The 26,284-nt window shown below is 50.4% G+C and overlaps 7 protein-coding genes across 7 annotated transcripts; 3 read left to right on the forward strand and 4 right to left on the reverse strand.

Annotated features, from left to right (window-relative positions):
• Positions 1 to 97: 97 nt before the first annotated feature.
• M437DRAFT_41502 (uncharacterized protein) lies at positions 98 to 3,070 on the forward strand (the record flags this gene model as incomplete). Its single annotated transcript, XM_041020392.1, has 7 exons — positions 98 to 814; positions 914 to 1,036; positions 1,070 to 1,118; positions 1,158 to 1,387; positions 1,430 to 1,819; positions 1,859 to 2,105; positions 2,154 to 3,070. The coding sequence occupies 7 exons, from the start codon at positions 98 to 100 to the stop codon at positions 3,068 to 3,070; spliced, it is 2,673 nt and encodes an 890-aa protein (XP_040882656.1).
• A 2,079-nt stretch (positions 3,071 to 5,149) lies between these two features.
• Positions 5,150 to 5,806, forward strand: M437DRAFT_72529 (uncharacterized protein; the record flags this gene model as incomplete). The annotated part of the gene is made up of 2 exons (XM_041025873.1): positions 5,150 to 5,543; positions 5,604 to 5,806. 2 exons carry the CDS (start codon positions 5,150 to 5,152, stop codon positions 5,804 to 5,806), a joined length of 597 nt encoding a protein of 198 aa, XP_040882657.1.
• A 2,486-nt stretch (positions 5,807 to 8,292) lies between these two features.
• On the forward strand, positions 8,293 to 8,885 carry M437DRAFT_11100 (uncharacterized protein; the record flags this gene model as incomplete). The annotated part of the gene is made up of 4 exons (XM_041018594.1): positions 8,293 to 8,451; positions 8,573 to 8,605; positions 8,673 to 8,756; positions 8,853 to 8,885. Coding segments are annotated over 4 exons (309 nt in total), but the record flags the coding sequence as incomplete, so codon positions are not given.
• Positions 8,886 to 10,335: 1,450 nt separating this feature from the next.
• M437DRAFT_81492 (MFS general substrate transporter) lies at positions 10,336 to 11,973 on the reverse strand (the record flags this gene model as incomplete). Its single annotated transcript, XM_041027564.1, has 3 exons — positions 10,336 to 10,620; positions 10,685 to 11,614; positions 11,662 to 11,973. The coding sequence occupies 3 exons, from the start codon at positions 11,971 to 11,973 to the stop codon at positions 10,336 to 10,338; spliced, it is 1,527 nt and encodes a 508-aa protein (XP_040882659.1).
• A 1,610-nt stretch (positions 11,974 to 13,583) lies between these two features.
• Positions 13,584 to 14,585, reverse strand: M437DRAFT_63191 (uncharacterized protein; the record flags this gene model as incomplete). The annotated part of the gene is made up of 1 exon (XM_041024209.1): positions 13,584 to 14,585. One exon carries the CDS (start codon positions 14,583 to 14,585, stop codon positions 13,584 to 13,586), a length of 1,002 nt encoding a protein of 333 aa, XP_040882660.1.
• Positions 14,586 to 16,668: 2,083 nt separating this feature from the next.
• M437DRAFT_63192 (uncharacterized protein) lies at positions 16,669 to 17,445 on the reverse strand (the record flags this gene model as incomplete). Its single annotated transcript, XM_041024210.1, has 1 exon — positions 16,669 to 17,445. The coding sequence occupies one exon, from the start codon at positions 17,443 to 17,445 to the stop codon at positions 16,669 to 16,671; it is 777 nt and encodes a 258-aa protein (XP_040882661.1).
• A 1,649-nt stretch (positions 17,446 to 19,094) lies between these two features.
• On the reverse strand, positions 19,095 to 20,669 carry M437DRAFT_72532 (uncharacterized protein; the record flags this gene model as incomplete). Its single annotated transcript, XM_041025874.1, has 3 exons — positions 19,095 to 19,331; positions 19,870 to 20,111; positions 20,666 to 20,669. The coding sequence occupies 3 exons, from the start codon at positions 20,667 to 20,669 to the stop codon at positions 19,095 to 19,097; spliced, it is 483 nt and encodes a 160-aa protein (XP_040882662.1).
• Positions 20,670 to 26,284: the final 5,615 nt, after the last annotated feature.

A 26,284-nucleotide genomic window follows, 5' to 3' on the forward strand; every position in this document is an offset into this window, starting at 1 on the left:
TCCAATCTAAGTGAATCCACCTCGACCTTCTCTTGCCGTCTACGATATGCACTGAGCGTGCCAATGCCCAACACAACCATTCGAAAGCCACGAATTCATGTTTTTACGACCACTTACGCCTCTCGACATGCCTACCTCCCAGTTTGACAAGGCATTTTCTATACTGGAGCAATCCTTCCGAGATGCCAACTTCCTGCAAGCATATAAGGCATTGCCCTCGCGACAGACGACCGAAAAGGCCGAATCTCCTAGACATGCAGACTTCTCAGACGACGACGATGACTCGGATTTCTCAGATGCTAGCATGCACGAAGGATATCGGCCTAGAGACGCTCCTTCTATCTCTCTGATGCGCCGCAACTCTACACTCCCTCCCACGCCGCCTACACAATCGCGCAATGTGAGCGCAACATATGCCCACCTAGTACCTTTGCCACGAGAAAAAGCTGGCACCAATACACCTCCCAACCAGCAAAGACCTCCGACCCCCGACCTCACTCCACCGAATCTTCGCACCAAGGACCTTGCACCGCCACGACCTACCATGCCACACTCTACCTCTTCACGCGCTGAATCTTTTATGACCGCAAGAGAAACTCAAAGTCAAGCTAGTGCTAGCGCCAGCACTAGCCAGGCCAGTCTTCCGCTCAAGTCAGAAGCAGCACATAAATGGTTGGATGCGACAAAAGGCATGCGACTGAGCGGTCTGCCCCTGCAGAATTCACAGCGAGACGCTTCATCTGGTTCTGGAGAGACGACACCAACGCAAGAAACACATCGTGCTTTTCCTGCGCCGGCAATTTCTTCTAATCTGGTTGAATACATTACTCCGGATGACCTGGACAGGCAATATTCGTCTACTACCCCCGAGTCCGAGGCTGGCAATTTCATGAGGAATGTAACTGTTCGCAAGAAGCGTGCGGGCCACCCTCACCAACAAACAGCGTCCAGTGAAGACATGCTCGTTGGCAATCACAGGATAACAAAATCTGCAGCCATGCCTGATCCCGAGGGAATCAATGGCAGCCCTTCTACAGTCAAGCATGGACAGACACTCGATTGGCCAGAGACACACAATGATCAGCTGCACCGACACATGCCGAATGAGAGTTCGAAACGTCTTTCTGCTGCATCCACCACGTCCACTGTGATCGAAGCTTTTGTTCTTACAGGTCCGCCTCCACAGCAGAAACAGCCAGCCTTGCGACGAGTCAGCAGGGTCGATACTTTGCGCGAAGATGCTTCTTCGAGACGAAGCTCACTCGAGTCTCAGCATACTTCCAGTCATAGACCATCGGCCCTGTCTGGACGAAAGCATCTGGTCGATGGCAATCTTGACACAGCGCGATCTGTTTCCAACCCCGAGACTGGTCGTATCAAAGTGCCGGTAATCATCATCCCTGAGCGCCGCTCATCTCGCTCTACTGAGGTGACTGACAAGACACATTTGCTTACTTCTCGCCAGAATCGGCTGCACCACCCGAAGAACCACGTTTCTCTGAAGCAAGACTTTATGGAAGGCGAGACGCCGCGTACATCGCTGGATCAAGAGGTCAATCTTGACAGTGACATCTGGCTCGATTATGCATCTCCAGCTCACAACGATCAACCTCCGCGAACAAAACTGCGCCATGTATCTGCACCTATCACAAACAGTGCTGACCCTTCGAACAATGCTTTGAGTGGCGCGTTTCGTCGCATCAATGGCCAGGATGCAAAGATAAACCTCGGACCACAGCAAGGTTGGAAGAGACACTCTCTCGACGCCGAACTTGAATCACCCGAGTTGGAACACTCGCCGAGGCTGTCCGTGGAACATGTTCGATCAATCGACGACAGACTCTTGCTACCTTCGCAGCAGAAGAATTTGTCATCTCAAGCGCTGTCTGACTATGCCCAGCAGACCTCGCCTCGCAAATCGTCTGAATCCAGGGACATTCGTACTCTTCACTCTAGCACGAGTCCTTTCTCACAACTGTCCGATCGAACGGATTCAATGGAGTTGACCGAGGCCAAAGCTATCAGTCTTTACTCGCATGAGAATAAATCCTTGTTGATGGTTCAAAATGTGGTTAAAAGACGGTTGGCAGAAGCTCAGAATATGAGTGGCGCCAGAGGTATAGAGGCTCTCACAACACCCGAGAGTGAAGAAGAGCCGGTCATTCAAACTTCGCAATCTACTTTCCAGGCTGTCATCGACACACCAACACCTCCTAAGCTCGAAGATCCCGATCGTGTGGACGTTGACTCTCCTCTCCGAAACCCGCGCACAGCCCCACAATCACCACGTCTGCCCGCCGTCATTGTCAGTCCTGCGACTCCATCGTCTCAGTTCCGCAAGACGCCGTCTCCTCCCTCACCACCACTTCGTCGACCATCGCTTGTCGAGAAGGCACGAAGGTATTCTGAGTCGTTGATTCAACCGTTCCTTCCAACCTCTCTTTCAAGACGGAATAGTGTTTCGTCACAGCGACCAAAGAGTCAACAAGACAGAGACACAACTCTACATCCCTTCTGGCGACCTCGAGGCTTCTGGGACGACTTCACGGACAGCGAGGAAGAGTATTCTGATGACGAGTTGCCTCTAGGTGGAGATACGTCTGACGTGCAAAGCTTGGAATCTCTCCAGCAGAATAGGGGCTGGAGACCCAAACGCTTGAGCGTGAGGTTACCTGGTTTCAGAGGACAAGGAGGCTTCATGCTAGGCAACTCTCTAGGCATCGATAGACATGGCACCAACGTGCGTCGCCATCACGTCTCCATCGCCAACAACGATCACCCAAGATCTTTACACCAGCAACCCGCGAATAAACAACGATCTCTTCTGACGAGACTCTTTGTCTCTTTCCCAACTCTTAAGAAAAGAAAGAGTACGGATTTGTTGAGGGCAGCAGCGCAGAGTACGGAGAGTTTGCGGCGATTGAGTCAGCGACAGCAACGACGATGGAATTTCAGGGGGCTGAGGAGGAAGATGGTTAGGAGGAGGGAGAGGAAGCAGCAAGTCAAGAGGGAGAAGTATAGAGAGGAGATCAAGGAGAGAATTGGGGCTCCTGTTTACATGGAGAATTGATGGCATGGACGCTTGAGAGGAAGGAGGAACGATGAGAGAAAGAGAGAGGGAGGGGACGAAGGTACGGAAATGAGGATGACGATGATACGGATATGATACCATGCATTATGGCTTGCTTTGAATTTTGCTTTCTCTTTCTTGTTGCTCTTTTAGCTAGTTTAGCACGAGATACCTTTTTGCCTTTGTGTTGCTGGCTTATGAAATGACTTTTCTCTGCTTCTCTTCTCTTTTGCCTCTGGCTCTGCTGTTACTCCTCCTGATGACCTTGTCTTGAAGGATTGGCTGTTCTAAGCCATCCTTGCATCTCTCGTAACAAGCGGAAAATCGATCCCACTCTCGGAGGCACCGAGGAAGAGACTTCAGCTAGTGATTTCACGACGAACTAATCTCCCCGTGCGCTGAAGATTGTCACGGTGTGCCTCCAGAGATGTACGATACTTTCAGAAAGTATGTTGTGCTCTTGATGACTGACTAGTCGCAAGATGGTGACTGTCTTCAGTACACACGGAGGAAAGCCCGAAATGCATAAAGGTTTGTAATCCTCACGCTTGAGTCGCTTTGAGCATGTTTCTGTGCGCTCATGAAGGAGTTCGGTTTTGGTCGGTTTAGCTTGTCTTCGTAGTGTCGGTGGAGTCGCGTTGAGTATATGTCTGCGCTCATGGAGGAGTTCGCGCGAGTTTGGTCGGTTCAGTTTGTCTTCGTAGTGTCAATGGAGAACCTGAGCCGATCAAGAACGAACTTTCCCAGATGGCCAGGATGGGATTGTTAGATCCGACATGGGTGTTGCTGATCGTGTTTTGACGATGGAGTGGGGCCCGTTGACAAAAGCCATCTCGACGACGATCCATCTCTCGGCAGTCGATTGTGTGCATGGTTCTTACTCCCGGACTGAGCAGTTTGTCAGTGCATACCCGTGCACGTGCTGAGGTTATGGATGTGCCAGGTCAACGGTCAGTTTATTTGTCACGGCACTTGATCCTGGAGTTGCGGATTCGACTTGGATTGCAGATTCACTCTTGACTTCTTTCTCGATCCTTTCAAGAGTACCCCCACGGAAGTGTTCTGTTGAAGAGATCTAGTAAGTATCAGGCTCTATACGAACATTTCGCAAAGGAACATGTCGGTGGATGACTGTATAGTTTGGAAGTGTGTTCGTGTGTTGGGACGCGACGTCTGTCCCGCAAATTGATGGACAGTCGCCAATTGCTAAGAAGGAAGATAAGATTCGCATTTGATGCCCTGATTAGGGAATGTCTCAACATTCGTTGATGGAAAAGCAGCACGCTGGATTCTGTAAACAGAGCATGGCCGCTGCAGCAACAGCCTACTGGCAAGACAAGAAGCCACAAGGCGCTAGCTTGGCAATGCAGTGTGATCTGACGTGCCCGGTGTAAGCAAGGCTAAGAAACGAAAGGAGTATAATCCGATACGAGGTGAGAGAAAGGCTACGCAGATGCCCAACACACTCTCATTGCGAAGAAGATTTTGACACGATTTTCTTCGAACCAGTGATGTTGGTATCTAGTAAGGGTGATGGGCGTGCCAAGGGGTCAAAGGACTTTGCTATGACTTGGTTTGCTTTTGGATCAGAAGTCAGGACAAGATCTCCGCGTGCCGACAAAGACTCCGTGTATGTTCCTGTGGAGCCAAAGACTGAAACAAGGGGGCCTTTGGGTCGCATCCTTCATGACAAGTTGAGATTTGGAATTTGAGCAGCGAAGTGAGATACGAGTCACGACGGTGGAGTTGGATGGAGAGTGGACACTGGACAGTGGATACTGACCAATCAGATCAGGCAGGAGCCGATGACGTCTAGACAAAGGCACGCCCGAGCTTCTCCACAGCTTCTGTATCCTTGACCAGACGAACAAGAAGGAACAATCCAAGAAGGCGAAACTCAAGACACAACCGGGCATTGCACAATCCTACTCTGTTACGCATCAGCTCAACATGGCCAGCATCTTCAGGCCGGCTGCAGGCTGCTTGCGCACCTCTCTCGAACAGCTCCACACCTCTCGATCGCTCCTCCGGCAGCCAAACACGAGACTATGCAGGCATTTGCACGCAACGACCACAGCAATGGCATCGAAAAGAGGTCCAGTCGGTCCGCCAAAAACGAAGGATCGCGGTCCGGCGAGCAAAGAAGACACCCAGACTGATTTTGCTGCCATGAACGTGCTTGGTAATACGCCCGCTCCGACAACCGCTATTGACGCTTGCGCACACGACGGCTTTGCTCTCAACTCGGGCCTCAAGATCGCTGGTTCTGGTGTTCTACTTGTTGGTGGAGATGCTTTCAATTGGAAGCCTTGGATCAGGGAGGGCCGGAAGGAAGGCACCATTGGCGAAGGCGCTATGGGCGACGACGTTAAGGGTGTCTCGAGTGTTGGAGGCACCTTGCGCAACAAGAAGGGTCAATGGGAGGTGGCCGAGCACAGTTGGGGTTTGCTCGATGCAGTGTGGCCCAAGCCCGGTACGTTAGCAGACCCCCTTTTCCCATGTCTACTTTCAGGGATCACTGATGTTCGTCTAGATCTTCTTATTCTGGGCACTGGTCCCTCAATCTTGCCAGTATCGCCTGAGACGCGAAAGCATATCAGCGACCTGGGCATTCGTCTAGAGGTTGCAGACACGCGTAATGCTGCCTCACAGTTCAATCTTCTAGCCACCGAACGTGGTGTCCAACAGGTTGCTGCTGCGTTAATACCCATTGGATGGAAGGAGGGCACCCAATGAAAGAAACTCTCATCCTTTCCAGCTCTCAGCCCTCCGTGTGCCGCCCTAATACTTGATAAGTTGTGCAAAGCTTGGGCCATCAAGGACTGAGCTTTTTTTCTCCATGACATGCAGACGGATGGCGGCGCGGCACGCTTAACCACTGTGCTGTCATCGCTGCATGTGAGACACATCTGAACACCTGCGAGATATGGCGTCTTGTACCCGTGAGAACCCCAGTTCACCCCTGTGTACTATCAGTGAAACATGGGACTTCTTCTTTTCTGAAAGAAGCCCCTTACAATTTCCATCTCCCAATATGTCTTCTGCCTCTGCCTTCAAGCCAAAAGGACCTACCTGACAGAGTTCTGTTATCGTGTCTCTCGGAGCCCGGTCCTTTTGTCGACGAAACTGTGGTCCGACCTTATCGGATCTATTGCGTTTCAAGCTCCATTCCGCGAGCGCCGCCCGTTTAGGCGGAAGGATTCGCTGCTAGGCCCATTAGCAACTGGCACGTTTGCTCTTGCGGCAGCCCTTGGAGAGCGCCACGTTTAGCCAATTCTCGAGCGGCAGCGCCTACAGAAGCATGGTAAACAATTGAAGTGCATGCTGACTCTTTCTCTTGTGCCTGATGGTGGGAATCCACTCTTGTTTGCGATGCAGGGGATCGCTACGTACCATGATGCCAGACACAATTTTTCTTTCACGAAAAGGCAGGCCTGACGTTTGTCGGTGATGATGCTGATTCTCGACGTTTGCCGACGATAGGCGCATGACGATCACTCGTTTCCTACCATCTCAAAGCACGCACGATCTCAAGATCATCCTCTTCTTCAGCCCTCTGGAGAGGCGCTTGCGCCCATGCAGTATATGCAGCACAATGCATCGCAGCACAAGCTTCATCAAACAGAACAGACGTCATGGGCAGGGAGCGATCGTGCGGGAGAGGATGATCTTTGCATGTTTTACGGGTGATGGCAAGCGTACGCGTGCAAGTAGCAAAGAGACTCTCGGGTCCCATGTGACATGCATCGCACGCTGCCTTCGCCAGGCCGAGAAAAATAAAGGCTTCGTGGTTGGCAGCGAATCAGAGCAGCAGCCGTGGTCCCAGACAAGCACCCAAGGCACGGAGTGGGCGGTTTCCCCGCAAAACGGGTGTGTCGAGCTTCACCCCCCCGCACATGGGAAGTGATCCAGGATGATCACGACGACTCTCATCCTGCAAGCCGCATACGACACTGGGGCCAGTCTTGAAGGACGCTGACTGTGCTCAGCATGCACGCTGAGCGCTGCTTCTCTTTGAAAGGACCAAGGCGCCATGCCGCCCCCGCGGCCGAGCTGGCCTGGCTAGCTACTGTAGGCGGTGCATCGGCTGCCGACGCCGTCCTTGCCCCCCCACCCTCTGAACTCACCATACCGTTCATGTTTCCCCGTTTTCGTTTTCCTTTTCCCTTTCTCGAGCACCATGAAAGCCGCGACAGATACATCATTACAAGTTCAAGTATTGCCGTCTCGCAACCCGCCAAGTTTGATCTGAATCCCATCTATTCTGTTTGCCCAACTCCCACTACTCTTTCGCGACGACGACCACATTGCCCACTACTATTATTATTGTTGTTATCGCCTTTTGCGGCTCTTAATCTCACTTTTGACGCGCGCACGCTCTGCCAGCAAGAAAAGCTTGCATATCCCTACCCTACCGATCCAATCTGTTCGCCTTGTCCAAGCCTGCCCTGCCTGCAGCCAGCCCTCTTTTCTTTTCACCCTTCCCTTTCTTACAGCGCTCTTTCTTTGCGCGAGCAAACAGGCGTCTCATGACTCAAATACATCCTCTCCATCCTAGCAGTTGTACATACCTGGATATTGTACCTAGCCCTCACGACCAGTTCAACATGTCGTAAGTTTCACACTCACATGTCCCCATTTCCCAAAGCTTAAGCTTTCGATACCTCCTCATGTAGCGTCGCGCCTATATACGGCCGTATACTACCATTTATACCTCCCAGACTAACATGTATACCTTTCTCCCATCACACAGTAACCTGTCGCAAAACCAGCAGAAGCGAGGCTTGCAACAAGTTGGAAGCTTACCTCTATCGGCGTCACCACAACAGCTGTCGCTGACAGCCGGACTATTACCTCCTTCTTCTTATGCCACAAACCCATATCACACATCGCCGTATCAAACAAGCACGTCGCCGTTTGGCTATCATCCACCACCTCACCTTCAACATCATCAGCAACACAGTCCCTTCCAGCAACACCCTCTCGCACCACCACCACAGCCTCAGATCGCTCAATCACCCTTAAACCCGCGGAAGCGACGTGCAAGTGAACTCGATCCTCATTCTCTTTCTGGCTCTTCTCTTGGCGGGTATGGCCTTGACCAACATGGTATCTTTGGCAATCCCGATCGCCAGAACAGCGACCAGAACAACTATGTGTTGAGTGGACCATCGACCGGGGGCACGGGGCCAGGTGATCAGGGGATTCCTCGACACGACACTCCGCCTGCGCGACCAAAGAAAGGACGAACCAACACACCATGGACACCAGCAGAAGAACAGAGGTTGAAGGTTATGAGAGATGCTGGTAATAGCTGGAGTGAGATCGCTAAAACGTTTCCTACACGGACTGAAGGCAGTGTAAAGAAGCATTGGTACAAGGTATGCGGTGTTCCCCCACAGCCCTTCGTTTCTTCTCAGCGTCTTCTTCTCTTCCAGCGCCAATCTCTCGTCCTCGAGAATATGAACATACTTGCTGACGATCTCCTTCCCCTGAAAACAGGACATGCACTACGCTGAGTTCGCGGAAGATGAGGTCAGCCATTTCGTCCGCCTCTCTGATCCTTGTATAATTATCTCTGACCCGCTAACACTGACAACAGAGCGCGGCACTTCTCGCTGCCATCAAAGAATACGAGCAGAGCAAGTGGAAGGTCATTGGACAGAAGGTCGGCAAACCTGCTAAGGTAAGTCTGCTCTCCCTACCTGTGCTCGTGTATTATGATTTCATATCCTGCGGCACATCTCATCTACTTATGAAACGTTATTGACAAGAACCATAGGCTTGTGAGCAATATGCCAAAGAACATTTCGGCACCAAGAGCTGAGACTCTCGGGATGCTGCCTCGGAGAGAGCCCTTCTAATTTGGTGAGACGAAGAGGAGGACTATGCATGGCTTTTCACGACTTTGCTTTTGCCGACCATGGGAAATGAATACAGGGACAGGGAACTCATAGGGAAAACGACGGACATGATTTGGACTGGGTTGGTCATCTTTCGGAACCTTTGTTTTTGTTTATCGCGAGCAGGAAGGCCTCCTTCAGCGGTCTGGAATGAGCTGTATCAGAGGCCAGGGAGTTTTCTTGCATCTTTTTTCCTTGATGTAGGGGAGGGACGTTGGCAATGTTCACCAGAATCACAGCATGGGTATACTGCTTTTCTCCCTACTTGATATTCTTTTCATAATCGTCTTTTTGGTTGTTTGTTTCTCTAATCTTCTATTCTCTTCATACTCACCGCTGGGAAGGATGAAAGCAAGAATTTCATCACTGTTGTCGCCCGTTGTCCTGCTCTCCTCCAACCACAAATGTCCAGAAGGGGCAATGTCTTTGCGAGATGACTCAACACTCCGACACAAACATGTTTTCCACGAGTTTATTCCGCATGCCAAATTCTACCCTGCATCCAGAACACATCCACAAAAAACGGCTCGCTACGAGTACAATATGTCCTTCAAAGATTCTCTGCTCCCTCGCTTCTGTAATCCAAAATGACAAAGCCACACTTTCGTCGTCAGCTTTTGAAATGGTCCCTGAAGCGGAAAAAATAGAAGATGGTGGTCAGCAAAACGAGGGAAGAATGTCATTATCTTCTGACATGTCGCGAAACTCTTGTTGGATGTTGGTTCAAGGTTGTGTCTTTCAGGTCGCCTCGGGAAACCTTAACCTCAGCCGCATCTTGGAAGTGTGTGCGAGGCTTCAGCTGAAGATCGTGGAGCTTATCTTGGTTTTCTGGCTTTACCGACGATCGACTTTACTATATCGGCAATTGCCTGCCGAGATTGTGAAAGCAAGTTCTAGGGTTGTGAATGGGCGGGTGTGTGACATTGTTGTGAGGTTTGATGGTGACGAGTAGATAAAAGAAAAGAGATGGGTGCGTCGGGAGCCGAAGTTTATGAAATTCTTGTATGACGAGCATTCTACAAGCAGAAGTGTGAATGTGCAAGAAAACGAGCTAAGAGATTCATATTCTTGTATGCAGTCAAATATAGTCGAATTTGTTGTTATACTGTCTACAAGACAAGTTGTATTACTCCTGAGTTTTGCTTCAAGAGGCAGTGGCTTGGATGGGTACCTGCTTCCTCCTGCAGGAACATGGGTTTGTCTCCTCGTACAGTGTGAACATACACCCTAGTATAGACAGATGTACCTTCCTTGAACCTCAAGTCATCAAGATGCCAAACCAAGACTTCGTTTCTAATCATAACACATAACATTGCGCCCTTCTCCTTGTAGACTAAACTAATACTGTGGCAACCCCTTCTCTTACAATCGATATCTAAACTCAGCATTCTTCCTATCCGTGACATCTGCAAATTCAATATCGGCTTTGTGTGTCTGGCCTATTTGCTCACTGACTCTGTCTCTCCTCTTGTTCTCCCACACGTAGTAGAATCTCAGCATCAAAGTAAGCACCACAGCAGCAGCGCAAGTGACAATGATGGTGATCTTTGCAGGTGTGTAGGTTGGGGCATCGGCGGCGCGGAAGGTCAGTGGGCCGATGATGTTGCCCAGACAGAAGGAGATGAGGAGGATAGCGTTCATAGTGACCTAAATCACAGATGTCAGTATTGCAGAAATGATAGGTAGGGCAGGAACAAAAGAGGAAGCGTACCTTCTTGGTGTGGCCTGCATAATTAGCTCCAACCCACGAATACAACAATGGCAAACTTGCACCAATGCAGTTGGTAAGGTAATTTCCAATCAGTTTCCCTGCTTTGTTCTCGCCAGGCAGGAAAGCCATCAATGCACCTCCAAGGATACCAGGGATGAGAAGGGTAATCACATTCAAGCCTCTTTGGTCGAATCGTCCGGCAAGGTATGTGGCGATCAAGATAGAGACTACACTACACGCACCAGCAGGGATCTGCAGCAGAGCAGTTTCCTTGCTGTTGTAGCCAAATCCTTTGATAAGCGTGGCTTGGAAACTCGATACGGCGCCGTTGGGGACTGAGGATGCTATCGTGATCAAACTCAGCAACCAGGTTTGCGGGTCCATGAAGCATTCGAGGACTTGGTTGGACTTGAAATGCTTGTTCTCGATACCAGTCTGGTTTGCGCGAAGACGCTCGATAGCCCAAATCTTTTCTTGATGGGTGAGACGAGATGTCATTGGGTTGTCAGGGAAGATCAAGATGACAGTGATACCAATACACACGGTGATCAGCCCAACAACCAAGAAAAGGATTTGCCAAGAGTAGAGAGAGGCAGAGTGGACATGTTGGAATGCGTAAGAAAGCAGAGAGCCAATGATCGTGCCAGTACCAGTACCGAGATACCATATTCCAGTGCGAGGAGGTTGTTCGTTCTTCTTGTACCACATGGTTGTGATGAGCATCAAGGAAGGCGCAACTGCAGATTCGAAGCAGCCGAGCAGAACTCTGGTGACGATGAGGCCGCCATACGAGTGGCAGGCAGCAGTGACAGTAACGATGGCACCCCAGCACAGCACCATGACACCCAGATATTTGGCAGTAGGGAAACGCTGCATACCATAGCCATGAGGAAACTCAAAGGCAAGGTATGTAACATAGAAAATCCAAGCCTATATCGGTCAGTAAACCTCAATAACCTCTGACCAACAGGACTTACCAAGTTCGAAAAGTCGGCCTTTGTGATATTCGCATCTTCATACAAGCCCATGACAGCAGCGTAGTTGATCAAAGTCTTGTCCAGATATTGCGCAACATAGCAACACCACATCAACGGCATAATCATCCAATCGATCTTCCTCACCAATCTCTTCTCGTCCTCCGCCGTCATCTCTACTCCTTCGCCCTCATGCCGTAAAAAGTCAAGTGCAGCATCTGCATTCTTGACATCTTTCACCTCTCCGACTTCGACTTCTGGAAGTTCTTCTGGTGCAGCGTGTACCGCCTTCTCTTTGTCATGAGGCTCAAACATGGTGTCGCAAATATGTGCAAAAGAATATAGATGCGTAAAAGGGAAAGAGACGGAAGATCAGAGCTCCTTACCTATATATCGAATCCCACCCTGACCTGATCGCAAAGAACTCCGCCTCTTCTGACGAGTTACCTCCGTAAGCCAATAGAGAGATATGGCCACCGTTGGACCGCCTATTAGAAATGCCTCTTACAGCATAGCCGACACACGAGAGGCATGGATGGTTGCATGAGGGGCAAGCATATCTTGACTTGACATGCCTATCTGGGGATGTGATATGCAAGTGCCATGCATTATCGCCCTATCAGTTGGAGACACGGCAGATTTGGGGTAAGTGCTGCTTATCAGTCCGCGGGCAAGCAACTAACAGATGAAACCTCAGCCATCTTCAAAATCATCGATTCAACCAACGGGAAGTGCACATGTGAATGATTGCTTTGCTTGAGTCCCCAAGTGCCGTTGGTAATAGTCTTAAGTCCGCGGAATATCTCGTGGTTAAGATAAGAAGTTGTAGAAATGAACTGCCGATTGTTTGGCTCGGATTCTGTCGGATGGCAGCAAAGAGAGATGGCGGCTATTTGCCACGTGAAAGCTCAAGAGATGCCTTTCTATCATGCGAAATAGCAGAAAAGATCGTTGGAGATGGTAGAATATGTCCTGGAGGGGGATGTTGCTTGATCGGGAAGGCGGGTTGTTCGATGATATGCGACCGCCGATGATCATCTGGTCAAAATGGTTGGCCAGTACTTGTCTTCACTCCTGGAAGAATCAATTCTTCATGGGCTCAATGTCTACGTTCAAACATCTCGTGTGCTATCAACTGATTGAGGGAAATACCTCAAATCACCTCTGAGCCTAGGAGCTTCGAATTGATGGAAGATGGAAGGAATACCAGCAGTGAGCATTATGGTCAAAAGAAATCTAGCTATCACTCTGAAGAAAACAAATAATCATATTTATACCATACAAAAGACATGAAGAATTGCAAAGAAAGCTGTGCCCTACATCAAGGCTTCACGGAAATGTTAAACTGATCGGTTTGCGAGATGCATCTTGTCGAAAAATGTAGTTTGTATATCCATCCCCATGACTTATGCACACGAGAATAAGAGTGCCAAGCTCCCATACGCGAAAAGCAAGCTGGCGTTGGAATATTGAAGACGACAACTGGGGTGAGTGGTATAGCCACATGAAGTAGAGACGGGGCGACAATTGCAAGTTGTCATCGCACAATGAGCACGATATGGAGAAAATCCATATGAAAGTACCCTGGCTCCCTCTCCTCTTTATCGTACCGACTTCACCTTCGCGAAGCCATCAGCCTTCATTATCGTGAGATGTGAATGTGTATCGAAAGAGACGACTGTGCATCAAGAGCGTCTTTTTTATCACTTCCGAGGGTCTTCATCGACCGAGCTCCGATCAACTCGTTACCATCGCAAGGCACAACAATTTCAAGCCGGATCATTCTATCCAAAGAGAGACCATCTGTGCCTCGAGCTCTCTGGACATGACGAATTTCCGGATAAGTTTGTGCCTTGCGATAGAGGCTCATGATTTAGAGTACTTTCCTGGAGATAGGCAAGATTGCTATTCCTGAGCCAATCTGGTCATAGACCTATCCCCATTTTACGCAGGTCTGCGTTGATTTCTCTCCCCGGTAGCCTTGTACAGCTCTCGGCGATCTGATCAGGCTCCTTCAGGTCCACGTCTGGATACAACTGACCACGGCCTTTCGGCAATCTCTTGAAGCCCCAGGGATGTAGGTACCTCACCCTTCCATTCCTAGGTCTCGTCCATGCTGCCTCCCTAAAAAGCATTCTGCTTTCTCGGGATGGTATTCCCCAGTATACGGACCCTAGGCTCTGGTACCTCATCGCCTCGGCGATGACATCGTCGTCTCTCGTATCGGTCTGGTCCATGCCAGTCATGTCCGTGTCGGTGATGTCTATCGAAGTATTATATTTGAGTTCGTCGGCTATTTCCCGACGGACCACTTCGAGACGCATTTCTTTCTGACTCATGTCGGTTCTTTCATGGCTAGTAGAGATCTCGTACTCCACCGACCGTTTGCAAATCGGCACAGTGTCGCTCCCGATCTTTGGCTCGGGGCTCATGCCCAGCGTTGCGCTGCTGCTGGTCTCTGAAGCAGGGCTGCTGCTTGTTGACACGACTCTGAAGGGTGTCGTGGAGCTGTCTTCTGCGGGACTGCCAGCAGCAGGTGCTGTCGCGGAAGTGTTTCTGGCCCTCGACCCTTTCGGAAGGAAGTTTCTTTCTCGCTGTTCTTCACAGGCCTTGACCTTTTGCTGCCAGTGACCTGGCTTCCCCTGGTCACGGATGCCATCTCTCATCTTTTTCCACTCAAGCCTGATTGCTTGATTGCTTCGGTTCAGCATTTTGACCACTCCATCCCAGGTCTCGAGGGAGGCATGGTAATCGATCAGCCGCTGTCGCTGGTCGTCATCCCAGGGGGCGCTGCCTTGGGGTGCGAGATTCTTGGCCTTGTTTTTGACCACGCGTGGGCCGGCCTCGACGTTCGGGGTTGGCCTGCTTGAGGCGCTGAGGATGTTCCTGGAGACCTCTTGGGTCTTGTCGCCGTTGAAGGGAGCCATGTTACTTTTACGAATTATCTTGGGCTTGCGCGGAAGGACCTCGATGTACCTGCGTTGCGACGGTACCTCAACCAGGATCGCTGGGTTCGAAACGCGATGGAACTGCACAATCTCCGATGAGAAACGTTCCTAAGCACACGATGAGTATCGTCAAGATTCGAGAAGTCTACTGGATGCGCAAGGGAGATGTGGTTGATCACAGTAGGGATAATCGGTGTGTCTGGTGTCGATGAACTGCGTTGAAGTTGCTGGCAATCAGTAAAAATTCAGTCCAAGTTGTGGATGACAGGAGAGACTCTCACGCAAGACCAGCCTTCTTATAAAGATGTGTCGAGTCATCGTGCTGATGTCGGTCAGCGCGTTTGCGGCAGTAAACATGCTCATGGGAGGCACCAAGGCGACAGCGTTGAGGACGCTTTGCGTCGATGACTCCTAGGACATGTGTATGGCTTACACGGCAATTACCTGGCTCCTGGTATTGGTTGAATCGAGCCGGGTCGGCAGCAAGGTTCAGGTCGGCCGCCGACACTCCCCTAACCCACGAGATCCGGAAAGCCAAAGGACCCTGGGCACGCATCTGTCGACAATGGACCTTCGGTGCAGACAATCAGTCGCGATATCAAGGAGTCTCGAGGTACCTTGAAAACATCCCTAGAAATGTGTTTTTGGCGTTTCAAGGGGTTCAAGACTATATCTCGCCTTGGTGAGCGATCGTATTTCTGGTTGTTGTGTAATACAAAAGCGATGCAAGAAGCAACGCGTTGCAATGGGGAGCAAAATGAAGCACTGCATTTCGAACTATGGGATGCCAGTTTTGCCATTGCGCTTGCTGCAACCAGAAACTCCGTCTCGAAAGATGGTAGGAGCGTCTGCCATGTAGAAGCAAAAGATTCCAGCAACGAGAGGAAGGAGTGAGACTATTGAACATGCACCACAAGGGAAAAGAGCGACTCTCACTGCCAAGCAAGCCTCTACTTTTATATACTCAAAGAAACAGAGTCCTCCCAGCGGCAAAGCTACCTCGGGTTTTCTGGCTTGTCTGTTCAACACAGGGTGGCGCAACGGTATCTAGCTCACAACAAAAATGACGTGGCATGGCGGCGATTACAGCAATACGGGGAGGGAAACCCAAGTATTAACGCGTCACGTTGTTCTGAGAAATCAGTTTTGCTCCATCAGAGGTCATGATTTCTAAACCTGCTGAAGACGATGGGGCTATCTTCGTGCTACGCAAGGAAGAACAAATTCCAGCATCGCAATGTTGTGTTGTGTTGATGTCTTCTGGCCTTGGACGATGAGTGCCTATACCGTAAGATTTTCTTTACAGTATGGTAACAAGCGAAGGTCCTGGTTCAAATCTTCTCAGGGGCTTGCGTATCTATGCACACCTGAATCCCAGCGGCAGCAGGACAGCGAGATCCACCCTTCACATTGAAAGGCCTTTGATTTGCACGATCGATGTATATGATAAGGGGGATATTGCTCTTTGCTCTTCGATCAAAATTAGATGAGACACAGTGCAAGCAAGTAACTTGTCAAATCTTGGTGCGCCTTCCAGATAGACCGAGCTGGACTTGGACTTCATCGACGCAGTGCCTTCTATGGATTTGATACATCGTTCTGATCTCGCAACAACGAAGTCATCTATTATCTGTCCCTCCAACTCAGCATTGCGCTTCTTTCATTCCACTTCATAAAACACACAAGAGCCGCCGAGTCCCTGGGACGCACTCTCTACGTCCCAGCTTCTTCAAGATGACACCCTCGCCTCGTCGACCGGTATTACAGTATGGCCACCATGCTATCGCTCCTTCATCGTTCGCGCAAAGAATACACTCGAACCTAACATCACAATTCAGCGCGCCTCGACAAATTGAAATAGTTTCAGCATCACATCTTCGCACCGGCCAAGTGGCTTTCCCCGTTACATGTTGACTCTTCGTTCGCATTCTCGTCTATGAACACAGTACAATGGCAAAAGCAAAAGGCACACAATAGAAATATACAAGAACGCCAAACTCCCAAACGCCATAATCACAAAATCCCGAACCGAATACCCCTCTACTCCGTACGCCGATTATGATCAATCAATATCGTGCTCTGAGTCAATATTGTCGGCCCGGGCGAGCTGGGCGGCAGCTTCGGCCAATATGTCCAAACCGGGTGCCCTGGTGACATAGTTTGCCGGTGCTGACCCTCTGGTAGCAGCTGCTTGCATGTCGAAGGTCGTTCTCGCTGGAGGCTCCATTGGTGCCGGTTTGACACTCTGCCTTTCGGCATGCTCTGGTTTACACGGCGAGCCAATCGGAGGAAGAGGAGACCAGTTTCTCCAGCGGGGCAGCTCTTCCCTGCTCATCTGAACAAGCTGTTCAAACTCCTGACTTGCGTCAGAAGCAGCAATTGAGCGAGAAGGACCAGCGGCGGGTGCTGGAAGTTGCAGAGCAGCGTTCTGCGTGGCCCTAGTGCCCCGTTGCCTACGGCTCCTTCTTTCCTTGACCACGCGGTGTCGCCTTAGACGACATGCCAGCTCCGTACGGCCCAAGTAGGCCGCAATAACACCGTGGTCCCAACCAAGAGCATGCCAGACGAAATTTTTCTCATCGGCAGTCCAAATCCTCTTCTCGTGTGATTGAGCCTCGGGTACGCCGTTCTCGAGGATGTTGGCGATGACGGTGTTTTGAGTTGTGATACCTTGCGGCATCGCAAGGTCGCCATCACGAGCAAGGCTCTCTTTGAGAGCCTTGACCTTTTCTTGCATTCGCGCAAGATCCGTCGGCTTTGGTGACCTGCGCCTGGCTCTCGGGGCGTCTTCGACCTGAGAAGCGTTGCTTCTATTCACGGGTGTAAACCCCTGAGACATCTTGTGATGTGTAGTAAAAAAGTTGATGAAGAGGGAGTTGTTGGGAGTAGGTAAGTAAAGGTAAGTGTATGAGGTATGTAAGTAGAAAGTGTTTTTGATAGTGCTCCTAAGTGTGGTGAGAAAGCTACGAAGCAGGGGAGGGATGTCAGTATTAAATATGTCACACTGGCAGCCAAGCAGAGATGACTGATACTAGCCACGCGCAAACAGCCTCCTCGTCTACTCCTGGCAAGTGCAAGGCTATTGCAGACACGGACCTCCTCGAAATTTCAGGAGCTCTTTGCTCGACTCCTGCTCTCGGTGGGCTCTCTTCGTTTTCAAACAACACTCTGCATTTCTACAGCTCCTGCACTCAACCTCTTGCTTCTACGGAAACTCTACGCCTCACTGTATGATGGACGACGAAGCTCTTCTCTCCAGACCACACGTTGAACGCATTTGGTTGAATGCAGTCACAATAGAGTTCGGCCGAACGCCTGTTCATCCCGGATTGACGCTTCGCCTGGATAGCCGCATAGCTTGTTCCAAGCCGCCAACGGATATTGTTCAACTCTGAACGCATCCGATTCGTAGGAACAATCCGCATCGTCGTAAGGGGAATAGTCTCTAGGCAACTGTTCACTGGAAGGACAGCCGAGGCGGTCATGGCGGAGCGCAAAACATCGCGTCTCTCTCTACAGCGTACTCACAGCCTACAGTAACTGCCAAAAGTCACAATACTTTTTAATTCTTCCTCGTTTCCAATGAAGGGGATGAGCTTTCTGTTTCTGCCATCTAGCATATTCAGGGGTCGAGGTCTGCAAGATATCTGATATATCAACTTCTTATCTTATCTAGAAAAGATCGCGGATCGCACCAATATACTCGCACTCAATCAAATATATCAACCGGCATTCAGAACCTTGCACACACAAACTTTAACTGCCGCGGAGCTGGCAGGTCGGTGGGGGATAGAGCCCAGATTGGAGGCTGGGCATAAAAAGCCAAAAAGCTTGGGTTGGGTTAGGTGTGCACACAAATGAGAAAGTTTGCGGAGATGAATAGGAAAACAGGTTTACAGTCACGAATGAGAGAGAACTTTTGGGCAGCAGCAGTGCACCAATAGAAAATTTTGCATTAACGCAATGCTCTCTGTGGGTGCGTAGTCGCAAGTGGCTCCTGCCGTTTTGGCAATCGCCATAGCGTAATTTCCAGAGCACCACCCGATCATATGCAACACGCAGTCCATCTTTGAAGCGATGACTATCGACAGCCTCCGGTGGTTTGAGACACTCTTCAAAGATTGAGTATGCTCGACTTGCTGATGGGGTTCTCTTTTAGCTGTGTTCATTCGGCGCAAGCGCTTGTCTTGGTCAGATGCTCAGACGCATCTCAGAGACGGGGATACCACGCATCATCCGACGACGGAGATGGGGCTGATCCGGTGGTGACGCGTGAACAAGCTGTGTTGTTCGTACTAAAGAGGAGAGTCCTGGTCACTACCACGCTACGCCTTCGCGAGAGCCGCTCAGCTGCGAAATGCTGACACCGAGATAAAATAGCAGCAGCGTGCGATTCTACCACTTCCTCAACTTGGCCAACTGTAAATGCCCCTCTCTTATCTCATAGCTCTTTCCTGAATGCAACTTCTTCTCAGGAACACCGTCGTGTTATGTCTCTACCTCGCCCTTTGCATCCTCCTCTTCAGCATCATCTCCATCGGCACCATCCTGTTGATCATCATCGGAGCCAGATGATGCACCATGATCTTCTCTCATGTCTTCGGCCTCTATCTCTTCTGCCTTTGCTTTACATGCTGCAGCAGAGAAGCCACTGCCGACTTTGCTCGAGATGAACCGCCAGCGGTCGTTGTCGTAGTCTTGCATTGCCGTGCGGAGACGTTGAATCTAAAGTTAGGATTAGCACTGTTGCGTGGCAAAGCGTTTCGTGTGCGATTGATTGGTTTTGGTGTATTCGTGAGTGGTTCAGATCCGTAGGAAAAGGGCCCAAGAGCGTGCTGTGGCAACGAAGGAGCTGTGTGTACGCATTGATTGCTGGTGGATACCAATTGGCAGGAGACTCCATTAGTTTGCAGCGCAATATCAGGTAAGGAAGACCAAGGCTGTGTGCACGTCCTCGAGAGCCGTGAACTGTGTGAGCGTGCGGTGATACTACACGTGGGGACACACGCGCATGCGAGTAAAAACGGTCGTTGATTTTGGTCGTCAGGGGTATAGTGTGTCGTCTTGAGCGGGAGCTATCTGTAGCCAGTTGCTGTCGGCGAGTGCCCGTGGGGGTTGATACTGCGTGATCGTCGTAGAATTGTATACTGGATGCCGTTTTCTTGAAGCCGCGTGTCCTTTGTCGCTCCATGATCTTGCAGGGTGTCCGAAATGCCGTTCCAGATGAAGCACGTTGATCAAGACAAGGAAAAAAGTCACTTACCATATCATCGTTCCACAAAGTGGTCTTCGCCTTGAGCTTGGTACAGTACCTAACCTGCAATGTGCCAGCACTCCGACCTGGAAAGAATTCGGCAATCTGTTTCCAGGTCAAGTTCTTGGTCTCCTTTAGTCTGACAAGAAGCGCATCGTCTTCACGGGTGAACTTGAGTTTCGGGCCTTTGGGTCTGGGTGCAGGTTCCGGCATTCCTTCTTTTCCGACCATACTAGGCGGTCCTGGGTCGCCTCCAAGCTCTTCGCCCTGCTTTGTTCGCTTGAGTATAGGAGAATGAGGCGGTAGGTGATGGTGATGGTGCTGGTTCGAATTCAAAGCGTCTGCGGAACTGTATTCTTGATGTGACTGTAGGTGCTGTGTGTCGCTCATGGGTGATCGGTCTGTAGAAGCTGCTTGTGGGAGCTGCGGAGCGCGAAACTGAAACGGGGAAACAAGGTTTGGAGTCTGATGCCCGGTCGATCCCATCATGACAGGTATATTAAGACTTAGATTAGAGTTGTACATGGGAGATTCTTGAGGGTCGGATTGAAAGTCGTCAGCACGGCTTCTCTTGCGTGATGAAGGCTCTGAATGACCGTATTCTGAAGGCCTTCTAGAATTGTCGAACTGAGTTGACCCGCTCAGTTGACTTGAGATTGAGGTCGCGATGCTGCTTCTCTCCGGATTATGGGCTGGAATGCTGGTGGTCGGTTGAGTGTTCATGGGAGGCTGCAGCTGGTGAGGCAAAACATGATATTCCGATTGCATGGGAAGCGGAAAATAGGAAGGCTGTAATGTCGAGTACCCATGGTCTAGGTATGCGTGCCCATACACAGGACCTGTTGTTTGGTGTTGTTCTTGGCTGTCTTGCCCCTCCGCCGTCGAGCTTCCATACTGGAATGAGTAATTGCCGTAGGGATTCGCCAGGACTGCGGTGGAGTATGACAGATCACTCAAATATGCTCCAGCTTCCTTTATTCCCAGCGGTCGTTGAGTGAGCGCCAGGTTGTCGGTTGGGAGTGATCGTTATGGTTTACTATTGATGCAAGTAAATCTGTCCAGGGTGGTGTGAATAAGGTTGAGTCCAAACATAAGGCTTGTGGGCAGCTTGATCAGCCTCAGAGAGAGTACCGCTCACCTTAATATCCGGGAAAGTGTGCAAACCGGGGGTTCAATGCTCAGCATCGGTACGATAAAATGTGGCTAAGCGAAGCAGCAGTTGCCACAGTTGGGACGACGTATATCGGTAGAAAGACCGTGCAAGAGTGGACTAGTTGACGCAAGAGAGCAGGAGAATCGTCCACCAGATTGATACCGAGGAAGCATGCACCATCAAGTACATGCCGAGAAATTGCTTTGTTTGACGTTTGCTGAGACGGCAAAACCATTTCGGACACGCGCCTTTCCTGCCCTGAACGATGCCAATGGAATGGCCATAGGATTTTGGCTTTGTTGCTATACTCGGCGCGAAGTGGCCGCTGCGAGAGTCATGTCCTGGCTGGCTGCCCTTGTGAAAACGTGAAACATGGGCACAACGGGCATTGTGCTTGCTGCAATTGAGCCACGCTAACCAGCGGCTCGGTTGTGCTGCCACACGACAATTATTATGCTGTGATTCGAGAACACGACGAGCCCAGTCCAGGTTGTTGTGGAGAAGCTTAAGAAGCGACCTGTGGCTGTGTTTGTGTCTTGGTATGACGGTAACAGAAAATAGAAAGATGAACATGCCCCCTTGGACACACGCAAAGAACTAGTCCTAAGCCTTACATGATCGTTTCGGCTCGTCTCTCTCACGTCCAGGCCTTAATATTGAGGGTCTTGGATCGATTCCACTCCTGGTGCTCTGACACAGTGTATCTAACTTTGCTTTTCGGACCGCCATCAGTCAGGGCTTACCAGTGGTCGGCATAGACTTGCCAATGGTCAGCATGGCAGAGATCCAAGAGTAATAGAGATTATGCGGATATCCGAATGAGGGTCCCTATGTGTCGCACCGTGATCGGAGCGGGAAGATCAGAGGGTCGATGGCGCTGGGGATGGCGCCATGACGGCAAGCAACGCATCGAACTGGTAGATGCAGGTTGACAAGAGGAGGTCGCTAAGTCTGGAACGGGATATGGCCCGTGAGAGTTCTGTCAGGAGCGGAAATGTGGCTGCTCTCACCGCGTGGCGAAGGCGCTCTGACGGAAGAGCCCCAAGTCGCGTGGTCCCCGCGACTCGGCGACGACATCTCGCTTGGGATTTTCACGGCCAAATTGCCAGTTGCGACTGCCGACCACAAGTTTCCGAGATTATTCTCAGACATGTCCCCTGCTACTTACGACTCTACCAAATCAACGCAGTAAATTTCCTCTTTGAACGCAACGATACATCTTCCCGTCCGGCGAAGCGTGGCAATCTAGATTGGACGTGTGATCTGCCGTGCTGCATACCTCAGAGGATTAACGGCCGGCTTGCAGATTCAATTGTTCGGGAGCATTTCCGTGCGTCGTCTTGACCGTTTTCTGCTTCGGCACCTAAGATGAACCTCTTCTGCGCCTGTCATCCAACCAGATCGTCCCGTTGTTGGCTCCTTCCTCTTTGCTGTCTTCTCTGTTCTGGAGGCTGACCCTGACTCGGCTAACGCGTCCAGAAGGTAATGAGATCAGCAAGAGTACGAAAGCTTACTTTTGATTGATCGAGCCGGTCCAGGCACGGGCGGTTAGCTACTCGCAACAAACGTGTCGTAGTTCATGCGACACCGCTAGGGCCTTTTCCTTCCTGTGGCTAGGTAAATGACAAGTGCACGCACAAGAGCCTTGTCGAAATTGCCTTGTCGGTCTGCTGACAGGCATCACCAGATTTCAAGTGAGCTAACGCAGATGCCATCTCGGCCATCACGGCTACACGTACGTCGTATACTCAGTCCATGTACCACTCTCTGCATACACCACACAGTTGTGATGGCTTGTAACAGAGATCAGCAGTATCGACCGTAAGTCACGCATCAATGGGTCTGCACAATGCCGATCCAGGAAATGAGGCACAAGTCTTGGTTGATGGAAATCACTATTTCCTGATGTAACTAGGCCCAGGACTTTGTTCCACAGCTGATTGGAAAACAACATGCAGAAATCGTCGATGATGAACCGACAGCTTGGCAACACGGAACATGTTCACCGCTTGCTGGAGGCGTAGTGGAGCTTGTGCTAGGATTATCGAACGACAGCTGAAAGTCCGCCTGTGATCTTCTGCACACTCGGAACTCTCCTGTCGGGATGTTCAACCAATCCAGAGGTTTCTATGATCCGAGAGTTTCGGAAACCGCATGACTGTTGCGTGCGTCTCCTGGTCTTAGGGCAACGCTGTACGTCGCTGACCATAAAGTTTGGTGTCGTTGCAACTGAAATTGAGGCCAAGATCCGAACTAAGGTGAGCAAAGGACGCTGGCGAGAGTGTCTCGCGTTTACATGAGGCCAGTCCCTTAACGTTCGCTCTCCGTAAATCTGCATGATCATGCTACGACACCATCTTTCAGCATATCTACATCTCTGCCATGATGGCATGATCTAGACTTCTACAAGAAACTAAGTTACCAAAATGGAACCTTATACCTTCTGCTAGACGGAAGTTCTGGTCGAACCTATGAGGGCATCACGATATCTATTTCAACAAGATTTCCTCCGCAGGCTCCATGATTGAACCTTGACAAAGCTTGCCGAATACGTCTCGGAAATGATTCACGCTTATCTTGACGGTGACCACATTTGTGCTTCTTGAGCCTCTGGCCACGAGAAGGCCGTTGATTCGAGATCTCGACCACTTGCCTTTCTCGAATTCGCGTGTAAGCTTGGATTGATTGCTTCTTGGCGTGACTGAGGATCCTGGTAAGGGATGCCTCATGACGGCAAGTCAGGACTCAGGATGCTTCTTGAGCGAATCACACAATACAGGACGTGTCATGTCGACATCGAGTACTCTTTTTCTAACCAACCCGACTCCGCGGCTGCAGTATACGGGCCGAGTTCTTTGATGTTCTGTCGCCACGTAACTGAGCCATTGAATTTGATGCATCCTCACATCCATGTCATGATTCGTGTTGCGGTCTTCATTGGCAAGAGAAGACCGATGAGACTTAGCCCTTGATCCTCTTCCGATGCTTAAGCACGTAAGGGCATTCGACTTGCGGTGTCGGCATCCCTTAGCTGATTCTTGCGAGCCGCGAAACTCAACGTCCAAGACACACACCAAGCGCTACCACGCTGACTCTTGCACTTCCCGAAAAATCTCCTAGCTCTCGAAAGCTTCACTGAGTCGACAATAGTCACCAACAGACACAAACACCAAATCTCGATCAATCGCGCAGCGTCTACACCGAGCCACAAGACCGTTGTTGTCACCAATGACAATCAGACATGAACGCGCCATGCTATAAGCCCAGTCATATAGTATAGGCGCCGAAGAAGATGCGTTGAGCAAACAATGGCTCACTGAGTGCTGCCCGCAATCGATTACTGGCACATAGAGCATCAAGCTCGTGCGACCTACTGCTGATAGTTGACCTCTAGTCGTCCTGAGCTCCTTCCCGTATGGCTCGTCTCATGCCGCTCAGGGTGTGCTCGTGTCGTCCTTAGGATCCAGATTTCTCAAGCCATTTTCCCCCCACGACTATGGACTTGAACGTCACAACTCTACGATACCTGTGTACTGCCTCTCAAGTCCGAGCCCCTCAAGCACGACAGGTTGGGATACACTTGGTGTCTTTATCGAACTACACCTGCTACTTGTGGAAGGAACGGATTTACGTCCTTGAGCAGATGAGGCACTTTCAAGAGTCGGATCGTCCCATCGATCTGGTTACATCACTCGTAATTATCTTCCTTCTTTTGACAGAAAGAGGCCACGCCCACGCGTGTCTCCCTTGACATCTAATCCAGTACTATGGTCGTACCGCCGAATGCGATCCATACTTGTCATCTCCTTATCTTTGATATCAACCTCGCAACTTCGTCAACAGGTTCTGACATCCCAGAATACACACGTCAATTCGCACTCGATCAAGACTGTCGAACACATCTGGACTCGCTTTCCGAGATCGTTTCCATGCAACGTGGGTCCATCCACGAGCAAGCAAGAAAACCTGTTACGCTTTCAGAAGAACCTTGAAGGGGCCACAAACGGAATTCGCGAAATCCTCCCTCGTCGTACACTCCATGTCCACCTGGCGCTCCTCACGAGTCTACAACTCAAATTTGGCTCGTTGCACGACAGTGGTATACAGGCCAGAGGCGTCTTCAACGCTCTCTGAGGATAATCTGCTCACGGAAAGCGATGCAGGGCCTCTGGGTCCACCACAAATGAGTTTGACCGCTGAAGCTTATTATAGCTGCTAGCTTGGTGATTGAAAGTCAGAGGGCATGATGTCACAGACCTTTGGCTCTCCTAGCACGCACTCAATCGTGTCTCTACTCTGCTTACTCTCCTGCTGTGCCAAGGCATCGATGGCTGTGCTGTTGTCCTCTAAGCATTGGTCTTGTTGGTGCCTCCTTCACTACACATTCAACGTTGATGTCTCCTGCGTCATACTCGTCCGAAAGCAGAGCAGCAAGTTGCCTATATTCAATGACAGCTTGTCATCATTGTCCGTTGAGGGGCGCACGAGACTCTAGGATCGCTCGTCTGCTGCATCGTGGCATCGAGATCATTCGAGCGCATTTTCAGAGCAAAACTCCATCTTCGATCTGGAGGGCAGAAATCATGGACCTAATTCCGAGTCCCTGTCTGCGCTTCTTATGTACGGTGCCTGCGGGACGGCATCGGCGCATCAGTTTGCATCGTTCTTGTTTCGACGTCGTTGTTCCCGGGAAGTATGAAGGCAGTATTCTCTGTTGCCAAGACACAAACAGGTACGTTTGCGTATCACCGCATAGCATCGAGTTGAGGAAGTTTCGAGTCTACCACTGGCTACAGCTTCCTAAATGAGACATGTTCGCGTATCAGTCTGCCCTTGATCGGAGAAGCACAGTTTGTGTAGTCTCGAAAGTCACTTGCAGCTGAATCATGCTTTCAAAGGTAAGCGGAATGCTTGCACCAGGGTTGCTATGTACTGGATTCTCAAGCACGTCTCAGAATTTTGGTCAAGTAACGAATTGTGTTTCAACCTAGGTCGCGGCATGTGCGTGTCTCTTCGCAACAGTTCAATCAGTCGGTCTTGTATCATATTGTAGCACAGCGATTTCGACTTCTCTATACAATGGTTTCTTGCCCCTGATACTTGAGACAAAGTCCATCTTTGAGAACGAATCACGAGCGAATGTGAAAGCATATTGTCAAACATCATAACGACAGGGATCGACCGATTCTGCTCAAGAGATTGAGATGTGCTTGAGTTTTGTTTTCGGCATCATTATAAAGGACTGGCTGATCAAAGCCGCCTTTGAGAGCA

This window comes from Aureobasidium melanogenum (genome assembly GCF_000721775.1).
Source record: "Aureobasidium melanogenum CBS 110374 unplaced genomic scaffold scaffold_3, whole genome shotgun sequence".
NCBI lineage: Eukaryota > Fungi > Ascomycota > Dothideomycetes > Dothideales > Saccotheciaceae > Aureobasidium > Aureobasidium melanogenum.